This window comes from Coturnix japonica, chromosome 7 (genome assembly GCF_054131305.1).
Source record: "Coturnix japonica strain WE chromosome 7, WE-NBRP24, whole genome shotgun sequence".
Classification (NCBI taxonomy): Eukaryota; Metazoa; Chordata; class Aves; order Galliformes; family Phasianidae; genus Coturnix; species Coturnix japonica.
This window is the reverse complement of record NC_140669.1, coordinates 108749-125805: the sequence shown is the minus strand read 5'-3', so window position 1 is coordinate 125805 and position 17057 is coordinate 108749. Positions and strand designations below refer to the sequence as shown.

Here is a 17057-nt window from a genome sequence, read left to right as displayed (position 1 = left end):
GCTTCACAAAGTTCAGTCAACGATCCAAATTGAAACCACTGGGATGCATTTGATGTCAAAATCTAATATATTAATATCTCTAATTGCACTGAATATTAATGTTTCCTTCAGAAAACAATTTTAAATGACCTTGGGTCGCTACAGAGTACTTTCCCAATCTACACCAAAATCGGTTTTAAAAGTATTGTTTTTACATTGATCAAAAATAGATTGGTTTTAATAATACAAAACTTACTAAGGCTTTGAAATTATATTAACAATATTCTTTTAGTAAGATTATTTATAGAAAACATACAGAAGCAGTATTTTTTAGTTTTGTCTGTTCTTATGCTTACCGAACTTATATTTCTTCAATAGTTTCACCCACCATTGCGTTCATAAACTTAACTGGTGAACTGGGAGAACACAAAGCAAGTTCCATATCTACAGGCCTAACTGCTCACATGTGTATGATTTTACTCATGTTACTAGGGCTAATCATGTGTCAGAAGTTCAGCATGTATGTAAACATCCAGAAGGTGAAGCCCAAAATTCCTATAGGGCGATGCCGGAGGAGTTTGCTGTTACCGTCTCTCCAAAAGCAAAGTGGTTTCAGAGGTTCCTCTCCTTTCCACTCCTATTCAGAGCTTTGCAGCACAGGTTTACAGCCCTCCGCTGGTGACCGTGCAGATGTTGGTGTAGCCACACTGGGATCAGCAAGCAAAGGAAGACTGCATAATTTGCACGTTCAGTCTCTGTAAGGAACTCTGCTCCAGTCAGACCTCCAACAAAATGGTCTCTGAAAGGCTACATGTACTCACTGGAGGTTAGAAGCTGTACTGTTATGCTTCCACTAACAGATGTCCTGCAGCATGTGTTTTTATTATGAAATATGTTGAGACAGATTTTTACAAACAGGATTAGTAAAGAAATAACTTCAGAGAAAAAAAAAAAAACAACAAACCCACATTTTTGCAAGATAAAGAATGACTTACCATTTCTCTGATAAAGGGCAGAAGCATTTAACGTTCAACACACACCACTGGGGGGAAAAAAAGCAAAAGTCCATTTTCATTAAATGCTCACTAAGTCATTGCTAAGTCATTCCACTTTTGACAAATTGCGTTTTAAAACTTTACATTCAGAACTTGTAAAAAAAAAAAATTCTCACTGTAGATACTTTCAGCACCACATAAGTCACACTCTCACTCTCTGAGGGCTATTTATACAGGTTAATGTGTCCTAATGTGCCTGACTTTATACTCTTACATCTCTGGTTTTATTTTGTTATCCTAGCATGGTCAAGGAGGATCTATCTCTCAATACTGCAACGAAAGAGGTTGAAATGACAAAAATCTTTTGGAATCTTTAAGAACACAAACAAGTTTATATTATATATGAAACAGCTGTAGAAGATCTGCAGCTGGATTGATACATTCATCACTTTAAGCTGTTTCCATTAACAAGTGCTGTTCAACTGCAGGAAATGGGTATGTAGGCAGATTCATAAAGCGTTGCAAAGTTCCTGAGTCAGATAAATCCACAGAACAGCTCTAAATGTTTGCAGAGATTATAGAGGTGAGGTCAGGTGGTCTGAACAGGCTAGAATAAGGAGTTCCAAAGGTGTCTGCAACTTAACACCTCCTATCAAAGCCCAGAAGTCTTCCCTGCTGAGCTTCTGCATCATCCCTATATTACGCACAAATTACTGAATACACTTATTAAAAATAATAATAATCGTACACCTCATATCACACTTCTTTCTGTGAAGGAGACAAAAGCATCTACTACATGTTCACAATGTTATTAACCCCTCATCTATTAAAGACTATTTCTGCTCTTCTAAGACAGAAGAACATATGACATATTCTCTCAGTCAGTGCTCTCACATACTTCAGTCTTATCTTCATCCAGCTACCTCAGCATCTTCACATTTCACCTGCAAGCTCCATGTCTGAATAAAGTGTTTTTGTAGATGTATTTAAGCAGTAATAACAGCAAATATCAGATCATCCTAAACAATTACACTTGTAAACTTCTAAAAGTAGATTTAAAGAAGTACAACCATCAGTAGGTCTCCTCTATATGAATATTCTCGTTCCATTTATAGTTAAAATACAGAGCTCTGCTTTGTGCTCTAAACTAATGGTTTTTGTTCAAAGCACTGGAGCACTTTCAACTTCAAGTTGCTTGAAGACAATTCTAAATCCCAAAATGTTTCTGTTTGATTCAAAATAACCCTATCATCTCCAACAATAGTAATGTCAGCAACTAAGGCACTGACAAATTCTTTTTTTAGCATGACAGCTCACACTGTGCTATCAACATATTAACGAAATAAAATTACCAAAAGGAATACATCAAACCAAAACATTTTTGTTTTTGCATTTCTTTTCCCATAAGTCTCACAAATCCAGCCCGTGTATCTTCTTCCCAAAAATCAAGTGTGTGCTGGTTTTTGTTTTGTTTAAATACATGTAGTATTTCCACTTCCTGATGTAGCTCCATAGAACAGCTTACCAGATAGCTTGATTGGATTGCTTTACCCAAAGTCTCTTTGTTTGGGACCAAAATCAAAGCCGCATTTTCTCTGTCCAATGCAGCGTTTTCCTTTTTCCCTGTTCTTAAGTCACAAGGGTTCAGAAAAGCCCACCTCAAAATTTAATGTGAATCCGCAGTAATTACACCCACAATTGAAAAGAAATGCTTTCAGGAGAGTACAGCAGATATTATATAGCAGACATCAAAACTACGCAATTGTTCAGGACAGGAAGTGATGTCATCTCTCATTTAACTAAAACTAAACAGGAAGTAACATAATTAGTCGACTTGAAATCTGGTCAGGTCGCAGGGATTAAGAACACTTAAAGACAGAGTTCACCTCACTCTGTCTTAATTGGCCATGAACTTAATTTCAAAGTGTCATGGTTTAATAATTTTGTAATTTTTATACGTTCCGCCACCCATTGCTTTCAACATAGTTTTCAATAACCCATTGAATCGTTCAATCTTACCAGAAGCTGGTGCATGATAGGGAATATGGTAAATCCACTCAATGCCATGATTTTTGGCCCAAGTGGTTACAAGGGAATTTTTTAAAATGGGTCCCATTATCTGATTCAATTCTTTCCGGAGTGCCATGCCGCCACAGGATTTGCTTTTCCAACCCTAATATGGTGTTTCGGGCGGTAGCATGGGGTACTGCGTATGTTTCGAGCCACCCAGTGGTTCCCTCCACCCATCATGCTACTGATGCCACTTGGAGTAAGTGGATTTCATTAATTACTCAACGAGCTCGAATGGGAAAACTCAGCCGTCCTGGAATTCTAGAAGTGATCATGGACTGGCCTGAGAGTAAAAAAATTGAAACACCACCTACAGAAGAGGTATCACGTGCTAAAGAGGCACCACCATACAATGAGCTACCAGAAAACGAAAAGAAATTTGCCCTATTCACAGACGGATCATGTCGTATTGTAGGGAAGCATCGCAGATGGAAAGCTGCTGTATGGAGCCCCACACGACAAGTTGCAGAGGCCACTGAAGGTAAAGGAGAATCAAGTCAATTTGCAGAGGTAAAGGCTGTTCAGCTGGCTTTAGATGTGGCTGAACGGGAGAGGTGGCCAATGCTTCATCTTTATACTGATTCATGGATGGTGGCAAATGCCTTATGGGGGTGGTTGCAACAGTGGGAGGATGATAATTGGCAACGAAAGGGTAAACCTGTTTGGGCTGCTGAACTGTGGAAAGACATTGCTGCCCGAATAAGGAACATTGTTGTAAAGGTGCGCCATGTAGATGCTCATGTGCCTAAAAGTAAGGCTACTGAAGAACATAAAAATAACCATCAGGTTGATCGAGCTGCCAAAATTGAGGTGGCTCAAATAGACTTGGACTGGCAGAACAAGGGTGAATTATTCCTAGCTCGGTGGGCCCATGAGACTTCAGGTCATCAAGGAAGGGATGCAACATATAAGTGGGCCAGAGACCGAGGGGTGGACTTAACTATGGACGCTATTGCTCAAGTTATTCATGATTGTGAAACATGCGCCATAATTAAACAAGCCAAGAGGATGAAACCTATTTGGGGGGAAGGGCGATGGCAAAAGTATAAATATGGAGAGGCATGGCAGGTTGATTATATCACCTTGCCACGATCTCGCAATGGTAAGCGTTATGTACTCACCATGGTGGAGGCAACCACTGGGTGGCTCGAAACATACGCAGTACCCCATGCTACCGCCCGAAACACCATATTAGGGTTGGAAAAGCAAATCCTGTGGCGGCATGGCACTCCGGAAAGAATTGAATCAGATAATGGGACCCATTTTAAAAATTCCCTTGTAACCACTTGGGCCAAAAATCATGGCATTGAGTGGATTTACCATATTCCCTATCATGCACCAGCTTCTGGTAAGATTGAACGATTCAATGGGTTATTGAAAACTATGTTGAAAGCAATGGGTGGCGGAACGTATAAAAATTGGGAGAACCATTTAGCAGAAGCCACCTGGTTGGTCAACACTCGAGGATCTAGTAATCGTAATGGTCCTAACCAATCCAGCTCCCTACGTACCGTGGAGGGAGATAAGGTTCCTGTAGTACACATAAAGAGTGTGTTGGGAAAAACAGTTTGGGTCCTTCCAGCGTCTGGAAAGGGCAAACCTCTCCGGGGTACTGTCTTTGCCCAGGGACCTGGGTGCACATGGTGGGTGATGGACAAAAATGGGAATGTTCAATGTGTACCACAAGGGAATTTGATGTTGGGGGAGTGCAGCCAATGATTTTCCTGTAGATATATAGGTAGAGTCTCAGAAAATATTTCAATTAGGTACAGAATAGTTCAATTAGGTATAGGACTTAAGATAGAGTGGATTAATGTTAAGGAAACACTTTTTCTCTATATACCTTAATTAGGCATTCTGTAAGCAAGTTTTCCATCTGGACTCTATATCCTGCACTGGCCATGCATGTGTAGAGCACACATGGAAAGAAGTATAAGTCAAAAGGAAATCTGCTGTGGTGGCTGGGAAAGGATGAGTGCACCTTGATGTGGGGGACGCCCTACTAGCACTGCCTTTCCCCTCTACCGCTGACATATTTTCCTTTTTCTGGCAGTTTTGCCATTTTCTCAAAATTAATAAATAGTAGGTTAGGTTATAGAGTTTTGTTCTCAACTTAGGGATTTGTATGGAATAAATATAGATTGTTGAGAAAAAATAAGGTTGCTGATTATTCACAATTATACATATGAGTGTGTATGTATGTATAAATATAATGTAATGATGTAGAATAAGGGGTGGAATGTCATGGTTTAATAATTTTGTAATTTTTGCTATCAGTATTCCACATCATAACATCATATAAAGCATGAATAATTTTACTGAATCTGCAACTTATCAGAAGAAGACTACATCTCCCAGGGAACAACACGATAGGTCACGGGACCTGGACTCTATATTAACTCTGTCGCAGAACAGACTGACGTCTTTCGAGTTCTGGCGTTCAGGGGAGTGTGTGGGAGCCTTCAGCCGTTCGCCTAGATTCACAGTAGGCCTCTCGGTTACGGGACTCATTCTCTCTCCTATTTTGCTTGATTCGTTAGCTCAATTTTCAATTATATTGTATTATATTGTGTTATCCTGTATTTCGATATAGTATTTTAGTAAATAAGTGTGCCTCCTTAGATCGTTGCCGCTGTTTTCTTTTCCTAATTAACTTTTTCCTTTCGGCCTAGGGCCCCTCCGGGGCCTACGGCCCCCTGTCACGGACGTAGGTGGATTTTTAGTTCAAACTGTGACACAAAGCAGAGAACATTCCGTACTACTTATGATGTACAGGATGCACCTAAAACGGTTATATGCATACAGACTGACAGAATAAGTTTCACTTGAGCTACTAAAGGTATATTAGCTTAAGGTTGAAGGTTTGAGTAGGTTTGTTCATAAGATCATTTTAGTTGGCTACCTTTAAAGTTACACTAAGTAAGCTCTAGCATTTTAAGCTACAATGCAGAATTTCTTTCCAACGTTTTCAATACCCTGATAGAAATAAAACTGTAATTTTATACCATTTCTTAAACACAAGTGAACAAATTTTTATTTACTAAGGATCTCTGGCTTGTGCAAAACGTTCAGTTTTGAGGCACAAACGAATGTTCACTTATGCAGTTCACAGGACTAGGCTTCTAGCTTCTTGAAGCGCATACTGGTTGTGTTCACAAATAATGTTGCTAACGACATTGTAAACGCATTTTTATATTTTAAGAACTTGATGATATACCCATAAAATAAAATGCATATATATGTAACACAAACCAATAACTGCAAGAAAGCTAACCTGGTGAATGAATTGAATTGTGTTACTAAAAACATGTCCAGAAAGAGAAAAAAAATAAATGAAAAGTAGGCCAAGACACCGTTTATCTAAGACACACATGTAATTCGGTCAAATTAATTCCAGTATCATTCAGTACAAAATTTGCTATTAACTACATCTTCTCAGAAAGTGATTTGACTTAACCTGATATTTCATCACTGCAGATGACTTGACTGATTCAATTAAATATGGCAGATACAATATCTGGTGGAGTAATTTAAGGAGAAGTATCCAATACATCAAAGTGCTCTGACTCATCTGTTCAGCCATTGGGATAATGACTTTTCCAAATAAATCATCAAGTGAAAGAAATACAGACGACATGATCTGATTTCCAACAAACGATGAATGTATTTCATTTTCCTGTTTATCACAAATACTATTCTAGATGGGGAAAACAGATTCAAAGATAAATTAGACATACTAAGTTACACCTTTAATTTTTCATTGCCTCACAATTAGTAATCTCTTAAAAATCTATAAACTGCTAATAATGACATTCTCTTTATAGATTAGGATCGGGGTAGATGAGACCTGAAATCATAAGCTTGTGATTCCAGTTCCAAGTCCTCCTAAGTTCCACCTTCCCTGTTCCCTGGGAACAGTTCCCCTGCATGTTAGTATGAGTGACAAGGCAGAGGCTAAATGACACCTTCTGAATTGAATAATATCAGTATTATTATCACAGGAACTTCAGTATATTAGCATGAGGACGTTATAAGTCTACCCAAAAAACAGAAGTAGTCACCATTAAAAAATAACCTCTTTTTTTTTGCTCACTGGAGCTAGATTTGAATTAGGGTTTTTAACTTCACAGACAAGCAATAATCCATAATTAAATACACTCTTCTGCCAATGCAAATATTTTCCTTGCCAGATCTAGATTATTTAAATTTCAGGCAATATTACTCATTCAGCAATATGCTGAACTCTTTCTGTAGCCTGAGCAAAGACCAAAGATATTGAAGTTCAAAAACCCACAACGTGTTTCAAAGCCAAATAATTTTCAACCGATTGAACCCAGAAGGCAAAAAGAAAATAACATTAGCCTCGACGACTGTAGCTAGATCAAAAGTCCCTACTACATTGTAAAAGGAACATCGAACATTTATAATGTCATACAAGCAAATGAAACCGGAGCTTGCCTGCAGCTATGTGGGTGCAAGCCTTACTTTCCTAGCAGAAAAGGAGCTCATTTATTAAAAGACACAATGGACATACTCAAAAATTCAAGAGGGTAACTTATCCTCAGAATATACATTCAGCCATTCCATTGATGATAAGAGGTGACCTTGCCCTTTTCACATTGCATCCAGAAAGAATGCATAAATTACACCACAAAGCTGAATAATAACTTGCAACACAGTGATTTCTCAACAGGTATTAAAAAGCAGTGTATTAAAAAGCAGTTTGAGAGCAGTAGCATTGAGGTGGTTCACTTTTTCTTGCCTTGTAGTCTCACTTCTCTTCATACATCACTGAGATACGGTTAATCATTACAACAAAATCACTTACAGGTTCTCAGTGGAACCTAATAACACCAAAACAGTGTTGTTTACATCTCCACCTAGCGGCCTTCAAATTTCCCAGTGCATTTATGTAGCTGATAACTCACGTGTCTAGAACCCTCTCCTTACTTTTTCTGCTATATTTTTATATAAACTCAAAAGTAACTGCATTTTACACAGGAGTTATTTTTTAATATCTTTACTACATAGAGAGTCATTTTACACGAACTTGCAATTTTCATTGTGAAGAGTCAAAATTCTATTAGCACGACATAGCAAGCTACAACAGAAATTATCTTTTTCCAGGTAATTATTGGTCAGTCAGCCTCACCTCTGTCCCTGGAAAGGTGATGGAACAGCTTGTGCTGGATGCCGTCTCCAGACAACTGGAAGAGAAGGAGGTTATCAGGAGTAGTCAGCATGGGTTCACCAAGGGGAGGCCGTGCTCAACCAACCTGGTAGCAGTGATCTTGTTATTCAGCACTACCAATCCATTCTGGAAGCAGAACTGAACATCTGTTTGACAACATACAGCAAGCACGTTACCATTTAAAATAAAGAGGAACAGTTACTCTGACTTAGTGAGAAAATACTTGAACTTTCCAAACCACTATATAAGGAGTACAAGAGTATCAATATTTTAGATAACAAGTAACAATCTAGAACACAATCACAAAAGCTGAAGACCTCAATTTCAGGAAAACAATGGGTGTTCAAAGGTGTAGTAGAATTTAAAATGGATTTGAATCTTTTAACTCAGAACAAAAAAAAAAAGCAAAAAAACAACAAAAAAAAAAAAGTGAAGATGGTAGGCATTTATAAAGTTGGAACTTCACAATTTGACTTTTACTTGGTTGAATTTTAAGAACAGGATTTCCGTGTGTAAGGGCTCAGATGGATTTCAGTGAAATCTTACATTGTTGTTATTCTAGCTCAAAAGCATTTTTAATTACATGTGTTTATGCACACGTGTATTATTTTTGTGCAACTATTGGATTCTTATAACTCAGGCACATAGGAAAGTATCTTAAGCTTATCCAAATATTCTGAGGATTTCAGTAGCAAAAGTTTATGTCACAATAAGGAAAGGCATTTTCATCTTAAAGGAGTAATTCCCTCTGCTCTTACCTGGTCTAAGTAACATAACAACAGCCCGGGATTTTCTCCAGCTACAGAGATCAGGTGTTTCCTCAAATTCAAGCTAACTGAAGACATCATCCTGGATAAGAATATCAGTGAGATACTGAACTTTTTGTTTTCTCTAAAATATGACATCATGTTCAAATACTAATCACATCTATTAAAAAAAAAAAAAGTAGTTTCAAGTGAAGAATTCTTCCTATCTACTGTCTATTTACAATGAGGGGACCTGAATAAAGGATTTTATTTTCTTTTGAAGTATATGTTAAAAGCTATCAGAAATAAGAAGATAAGTTGAATTTCCTGTTCAACAAACAGTTCATAGACTGATAATAAAACGATATTGCATAACCCCTCAAGTAATACAGATTGTGAATCGTGCTGGGAAGAGCTAATGCAGTGAATCATGCATATGCACACATATATTTTTCTTTTAGCACTCCAGAAAATCCTCTTCTGATGACAGTAAGACTGGGCTGAACAGTTCTGAAGTTTAACATCGCCTTTCAAAAGAAAAACACAATGGACTTGCTTAGTGGTTGCCATGATCTAGAACATGATTGCCATGTTCCAGCTGCAGGAGGTTTTTATGCTCTACATTTTGATGCCCCCTACATTCACGACGATCATTTCCTTGATTAGTGGATGCAATTGATTTATGCAGAATCTCTCCTTTAAGAATATAATTTCCTCTGGGTTTAACAAGTTCCAGAAGTCTTCTTCTTTGCTAACCAGAAGCAAGGGCACCCCACTACCACCAGGATGACTCATTAAGCCCATTCCCAGCTGTCCTCCCTGGAGCTGGATTTGCCAAATAGTTTGTATTGGTCGGAGCAGCAGCCTACTTCTTGCAGTTATAGACAATATTCTTCTGAATGCAATAAACATTTTTTTGGCATGCTGGTAAAAGGCAGCAGGTCCCTTAATGAAAACAAACAGACAGAAAAACCCACCCTAAGAAGAAAGAAAACAGAGACCAGAGCAGCCTTTATTCCCAGGAGTTGTGCTCCAAATGCTTTTCTTTTTCGTGACAGCTCCTTGCAGCCCTTTGTCCTCTGCCTCCAGTTCACAATACTCTGCTCCACAGCTGGATGCAGAAGAGAATCAGTAAACAACACCAGCCACAATCCAAACGTGTGCAAAAACACATTTAGAAGCATGACCGGGAAACAGAGCGCGGCAGGGTGTGCGTTACCATGGGCTTGTCCCTGCCATGACAACATGCCACCGGCTGCTTTCTGACTTCGTGTCCCAGATGTGTCACAGCCATTAGGGCGGCGCACATCGGCTCTGCGGGCCGTGATTGATGCTGTGATGCCGTGATGCTGTAATGCTGTGATGCTGTGATGCTGTGATGCTGTGATGCTGTAATGCTGTAATGCTGTAATGCTGTAATGCTGTAATGCCATGATGCTGTGATGCTGTGATGCTGTAATGCTGTGATGCTGTGATGCTGTGATGCTGTAATGCCGTGATGCCGTGATGCTGTAATGCCGTGATGCTGTAATGCTGTGATGCTGTGATGCCGTGATGCTGTGATGCTGTGATGCTGTGATGCTGTGATGCTGTAATGCTGTGATGCTGTAATGCTGTAATGCTGTGATGCTGTAATGCTGTAATGCTGTGATGCCGTGATGCTGTGATGCTGTGATGCTGTAATGCTGTAATGCCGTGATGCTGTAATGCTGTAATGCCGTGATGCTGTAATGCTGTAATGCTGTGATGCTGTAATGCTGTGATGCTGTGATGCTGTAATGCTGTAATGCTGTGATGCTGTGATGCTGTAATGCTGTGATGCTGTAATGCTATGATGCCGTGATGCTGTAATGCTGTGATGCCGTGATGCCGTGATGCTGTGATGCTGTGATGCTGTGATGCTGTGATGCTGTAATGCTGTGATGCTGTGATGCTGTAATGCTGTGATGCTGTGATGCTGTGATGCTGTAATGCTGTGATGCTGTGATGCTGTAATGCTGTAATGCCGTGATGCTGTAATGGTGTGATGCTGTGATGCTGTGATGCTGTGATGCTGTGATGCCGTAATGGTGTGATGCTGTGATGCTGTGATGCTGTGATGCTGTGATGCTGTAATGCTGTGATGCTGTGATGCTGTAATGCTGTGATGCTGTAATGCTGTGATGCTGTGATGCTGTGATGCTGTAATGCTGTGATGCTGTAATGCTGTGATGCTGTGATGCTGTGATGCTGTAATGCTGTGATGCTGTGATGCTGTGATGCTGTAATGCTGTAATGCTGTGATGCTGTAATGCCGTGATGCTGTGATGCTGTGATGCTGTGATGCTGTGATGCTGTAATGCTGTGATGCTGTGATGCTGTAATGCTGTGATGCTGTAATGCTGTAATGCTGTAATGCTGTGATGCTGTGATGCTGTAATGCTGTGATGCTGTAATGCTGTGATGCTGTGATGCTGTGATGCTGTAATGCTGTGATGCTGTAATGCTGTGATGCTGTAATGCTGTGATGCTGTAATGCTGTGATGCTGTAATGCTGTGATGCTGTGATGCTGTGATGCTGTAATGCTGTGATGCTGTGATGCTGTGATGCTGTAATGCTGTGATGCTGTGATGCTGTGATGCTGTAATGCTGTGATGCTGTAATGCTGTGATGCTGTGATGCTGTGATGCTGTGATGCTGTGATGCTGTGATGCTGTAATGCTGTGATGCTGTAATGCTGTGATGCTGTAATGCTGTGATGCTGTAATGCTGTGATGCTGTGATGCTGTGATGCTGTGATGCTGTGATGCTGTAATGCTGTGATGCTGTAATGCTGTGATGCTGTGATGCTGTGATGCTGTGATGCTGTGATGCTGTGATGCTGTGATGCTGTAATGCTGTGATGTTGTGATGCTGTGATGCTGTAATGCTGTGATGCTGTGATGCTGTGATGCTGTAATGCTGTGATGCTGTAATGCCGTGATGCTGTAATGCTGTGATGCTGTGATGCTGTAATGCTGTGATGCTGTAATGCTGTGATGCTGTGATGTTGTGATGCCGTGATGCCGTGATGTTGTGATGCCGTGATGCCGTGACATGGAGGGCACATGTTTGGATGTTTTTTTGTTTTTTCTCCTACAGACTGGTTAGACCTGACACTGTGTCACAGTCCTTGATCTGACGTAACAGTGCAATGCACGGCACTCCGTGCTGCTGGGACTGAAGGAAGCCCTGCTGCCAACGCACAGCAGAGGGGCAGGGCCGCAGGTCCGGCCGCACCCGGACACGACGCAGCCGCACGACCCGTCCCGGCGGAGCCCCGCCCCGCACCCCCAGCCCCAGCCCCAGCCCCAGCCCCAGCTCCTGTGTCCGCTGCTCTCGCGAGATCTGGCTATGGGCGGGGCGCGGGCCGCGTCGGCGCCATTGTGCTGCGGGTTGAGGCGGTGACCTCGGCTCGGGCGGCGGCGGCGGGTCGGTGCGGCCGCTGCGTTGGATCGTCAGTCAATGCTCGAGTCGTGACGGCCGCGCCCTGACAGTGAGTACGGGCCGAGCGCTCCGAGCAGGGTGGGGGGAAGGCGGCCCGGTGCCGCCCGGCTCTCGCCCCGCGTGCGGGCCCGGGAGCTCGCAGAGTCCATTTTGTGTCGGGGCTGGCCTGGCTCCTCCTCCCTTCTCTGTGCGGACGCCGCTGATGTCGCGCTGCTCCCCGGGCCTTGGCGCGCTGTGACGGCCGGGATCCTGCGGGGAGCCGCTGTGTCACCGAGTCGGAGCGGGACGCTCCGCGCTGCCTTACGCCTGCTGCCAGCGGCCGCTGGGCCCCGCGTGTGTCCCGCTGCGTGGGGCCCCGCGTGTGTGTCCCGCTGCGTGGGGCTCTGTGTGTGTGTCCCGCTGCGGTTGGGTCCCGCGTGTGTCCCGCTGCGGTTGGGTCCCGCGTGTGTCCCGCTGCGGTTGGGTCCCGCGCCGTCCCGGCGCCGTGTCGGCGGCCTCCCCTGATCCCGCTGCCGGGGCCGTCTCGCAGGGTGCGGAAGCCGTTCCCCTTCTGTTTATACGCTCCCTTCGAGTATTGGAAGGCCACGATGAGGTCTCCTCAGAGTCTTCTTCCAGCTAAACAGTCCCGGTTCCCTCAGCCTTTCCTCATAGGAGAGCGCTCTGGTCATCTTAGTGGCCCTCATCTGAACCCTCTCCGGAGCTCCACATCCTTCTCTACTGGGGACCCTGGGCCTGGCCGCAGTGCTACAGATGGGGCCTCGCTAGAGCTGAGTACAGGGGGGCGACCAACTCCCTCTCCCTGCTGCCCCCCCCACCTTTATTTGAATGCAGTATATTGCAAATATATTGACCGATGGATGATCTTTCTGGCAATCTTGAAACCTGTTCTCAGATTCCTTCATCAAAACTGCAGGCACGGCTGCATATTTTTCGAGATTGGATGGATTGTGCCTAATTATCCAAACGCATAAAATTATGTGCTGTAACTTGAGTCACCGATGAGCTGCACCCTCCCTACTCGGACGTTGCTCATCGCACACTTATATGTGGTTGTTATGACCTATGGGGGCCAGGCCTGTCCGCTTGGTGGGGCGGGACTGCTGTGATGGCGTGGAGCGGGGCATGGCGGCAGGGCAGAGCTGTGCCAGGCGACATACAGGCTGCAGATTGCACGTGCCTCTGCTAATTCCTGCTGTACGGTGCTTCCTTCCTCTTTATCTGGAACCTCTGTGCATTTTCTGTCTGTCTGCCTCTGACTTGTGTTATTTAATTTGCCAGGTTCAGCATATCCAGAAGCAGAATGATCCATAACCAAAGTGACTGTTCTGAGGCTCTGTGTCAGAAAAATGGGATCACTTAATCTGTCTGCCTGTCCCTTCTAGCCTTGTCCTTTATGTTTTGTGTCAATGTAAAACTTACACAAACAGTGTTTTGGGTGTGAAATCTCAAGACCAGCAGTTGTCCTGTGGCACTTAGACCCTTGTACCTATTGCTGTGACATGGGATTCATTTAGTTTAAAAGTTTGCAGCTCGAATAGTTACTTTTTCACACTTCCTGTAACTTCAGGCCTGTACTAGGCTATGGTATGAACCAAGTACAGTATACTAGGGTATGAACAGGGGAGGGTCACATTCCTCAGCTCATCTCTTTCTCCTGGCTGTTACTGGGAGGGGTGAGTTAATTCCCTTTGATATTTTTTCCTATAGTGTTTATTTCTGTCACGGAGTTATCTAGATCAATCTATGTCCATGACGGGGGCAGTAGGCCCATGGGCCCCCCAGCCCGTCAAATGGGAAGAGGAAAAAAGAAAAACAACAAAAAAAAACCCAGTGGTTGCCTCTGCCATGGTAAGCACATAATACTTACCATTGCGAGATCGTGGCAAGGTGATATCGTCAACCTACCACGCCTCCCCATATTTATACTTTTGCCATTGCCCTTCCCCCCAGAGAGGTTTCATCCTCTTGGCTTGTTTAATTATGGGACGTGTTTCACAGTCATGAATAACCTGCACAATAATGTCTGTAGTTAAGTCCACCCCTCGGTCTCTGGTCCACTTATATGTTGCGTCTCTTCCTTGATGACCCGAGGTCTCATGGGCCCATCGAGCTAGAAATAATTCATCCTTGCTCTGCCAGTCCAAGTGCATTTGAGCCACCTCAATTCTGGCAGCTCAATCTACCTGATGGTTGTTTTGTTCTTCAGTAGCCTGAATCTTGGTTTCGTAATTTTTCTATTGGTGTTCCACATCATAACGTCATGTGGAGCACAGAGAAGAAGAAGTGGAGGAGGAGGCAGCAGAAGATCCAGGGGACGGGTCTGGATCAGCACCGAGAAAGGCAAAAGGAAAAGCTAAGAGGCATGAAGAAGAGAGTGATGAGGAGGAGGTCTCTATTACTGTCCATTGAACCCTGAAGATGACTGAAATCCAAGACAATCTGAAGCCTCTGATGAAGAAATGGGATACAACTGAAAAAGGCATCCAGTATTTGAGGGAAATAGCTGTGGTGGAAACGCTATATAACCCTAATTTTGATCCTAGCAGCCTTCGCCAAGAGCATGACAGTTTCTCAGATAAAGGCTCTGTCATTGCCCTCATCTGTCCTACAAGAGTCATATGATAATTTATTATATGATGTGAGACAACATGTACTTTGGCTTTATAAATTGATTTTCATGGGAGTTCTCTTGGAAAACTTAGTATTTCTTTGAGGCAGATAGTTTGTGAGTAGAATTGTTTAATGTTTCATGGTTTTGACTCTGAATACTTGAGTTTGAGTGTAGTCTTCGCATGTACTTAGTTCATCTTCTGAGATTCAAGACACAGCCTATTAACAGAAAATTAATTTATGAATGTATTTAATCTGAGAATTTTTTCTGTGTAATTTTGTTTCCATTCAACTCCTGCAGAGTTCTTCAGGGGGTCCCACTGGTAATATAATAGCAAGAATACAGCATAACCAGAAGAATATGAGAAAGTTCTGTGTTTCTAGTTTTGTAACATGAAATGGGAGGTGTAAAGATGAGTTACGAAACACAGGGAAAAAACTCATTTCCCATCTTCCCAAGGCTTGATCAGACCAAAGTTTGGTCTAAATATTTGTCTGTGTATGCGAGTCATATTTATGTTGCATTTAGAAAACACTTGTGCATATTTTGTATCTAGGTCTCTGCTTCTGAAAGGGAAAAAAAAACCCACAACGGTGTGTCCTTTATTACAGGGTACAAAGAATGGAGTCTAAACCCTCAAGAATTCCTCGAAGGATATCTGTTCAGGCCCCCAGCTCTACACTAGGATCTAGAACATTAACTGGAAACAGTTTAGCTGGTGCATATAGTGCAAGAGATTCTTCACGGAGATTAGACTCTGGATACCAGGTAATGTGTTTTGACTTTCTCTGTGAAGCATAAATTCATTTAGTGTTTCTTTCTCACTGAGAAGAACCATAAAGTTGGCACAAAGACATATGGATTCAAAAAGGAGAATGGGGTAATAAATGGAAAAATCTCAGCCAGGTCTTTACATTTATGAACAGGAAATATAATTAATTGTATAATTATATAATTGATGACCAGGCCAATGAAAGTTTTTTTCTTCATAGTTCTAGCTTTGACATCTTTATCTGCTTTTGTTGTAGCTGCTCCTTTAGAAATGAACTGATTGTTTACAGAAGGGTGGTTGGATTCTGCGAATCTGTTTTGACTGTAGTTACTGTTGTCCTTCATGTGTGTAGAATGTGACTTTCTGGTGAGTGGTGAGGATTATGTTTGAATTTCAGTTTGTGCAGGACATTACACTTCATGTGTGGACAGAGCTGCAGGAAGTGTGGGAATATATGGCAGTTCTGAGTTGACAGTATGATAGCTTTGGAATACCTACTTACTGTCTTTGCATCTTGTCAGGGTAAGAAGAGAACCTTTAGGCTGACATCATGCTGTCACGTTGGTATGTTAATGCAGCTAGATTTGACAACAGATGAGGCTGAGATAGAGACCTGCATTCATGTGCAATGTTTAACACTAACCAAGTTGCTTTTATGTGGCAGGGAAGCTGTACTCCAAAGTGAGAAGCCATACTGTGCAGATGCTTTTACTTTGAAAGAGTACTGTGGCAAGTACAGATTAACGTAATTCAGAAGTAATTTTGGGGCACCTGGAATCAACAGGGGATGGTTTGGCTCAAATGCTATTCTGTTGTTTCTGCACCTGTCAGCAGTTCTCACTTAAAATTTTTGGGCCTGGAAACATAAACACAAAACACAGTTTTTGCCTTCAAAACTGCAAAATTGCAGCTTCGTGGCTAAGTGTTCGTATTTATTTGATAAAATGGTTACAAATCTGGTCACTTCTGGCAAGTTGTGTAGGACACTGTTACGTGAAACCTTTTCCAGAAGCTATTTCAGAAGTAAAGCAGCATCTAGTTATCTTTAGCACAACATGAGTACAGCTGCATTTTGCGGTGTCTAGCAAACACCTGTTCTTTAGTACATACGCTGCCAAGAGCACCTGAGGGTAGTCTTTAGTCAGTTTTGATCTTCGTATTTCTACCTTTTTTTCACTGGCTGCTCAGCAAAACCAAATCTGATAGTCTTGTTCTTTCCTAGAATTT

The 17057-nt window shown here is 42.2% G+C and overlaps 1 protein-coding gene and 1 long non-coding RNA gene across 15 annotated transcripts in view; one reads left to right on the top strand and one right to left on the bottom strand.

Annotated features, from left to right (window-relative positions):
* MARCHF7 (membrane associated ring-CH-type finger 7) overlaps window positions 1-17057 on the top strand; it is a 33928-nt gene that overhangs the window by 2329 nt on the left and 14542 nt on the right. For 9 of the 14 annotated variants that reach the window (XM_085552019.1, XM_085552016.1, XM_085552020.1 and 6 more), the window contains one exon: window positions 15670-15826. In XM_085552019.1, coding sequence (XP_085408145.1) covers window positions 15680-15826 — 147 coding nt within the window. In that variant the 5' untranslated portion in view covers window positions 15670-15679. Of the gene's footprint in view, window positions 1-12383; window positions 12497-15669; window positions 15827-17057 lie in introns of those variants that run through there. The other 5 variants (XM_085552021.1, XM_085552017.1, XM_085552015.1 and 2 more) reach the window with 1 other exon arrangement.
* Window positions 731-8300, bottom strand: LOC146760038 (uncharacterized). Its single transcript, XR_014947856.1, has 3 exons — window positions 8197-8300; window positions 975-1021; window positions 731-844 (listed from the first exon to the last, which is right to left on the bottom strand). It is a non-coding gene; the product is annotated as an uncharacterized LOC146760038 (long non-coding RNA).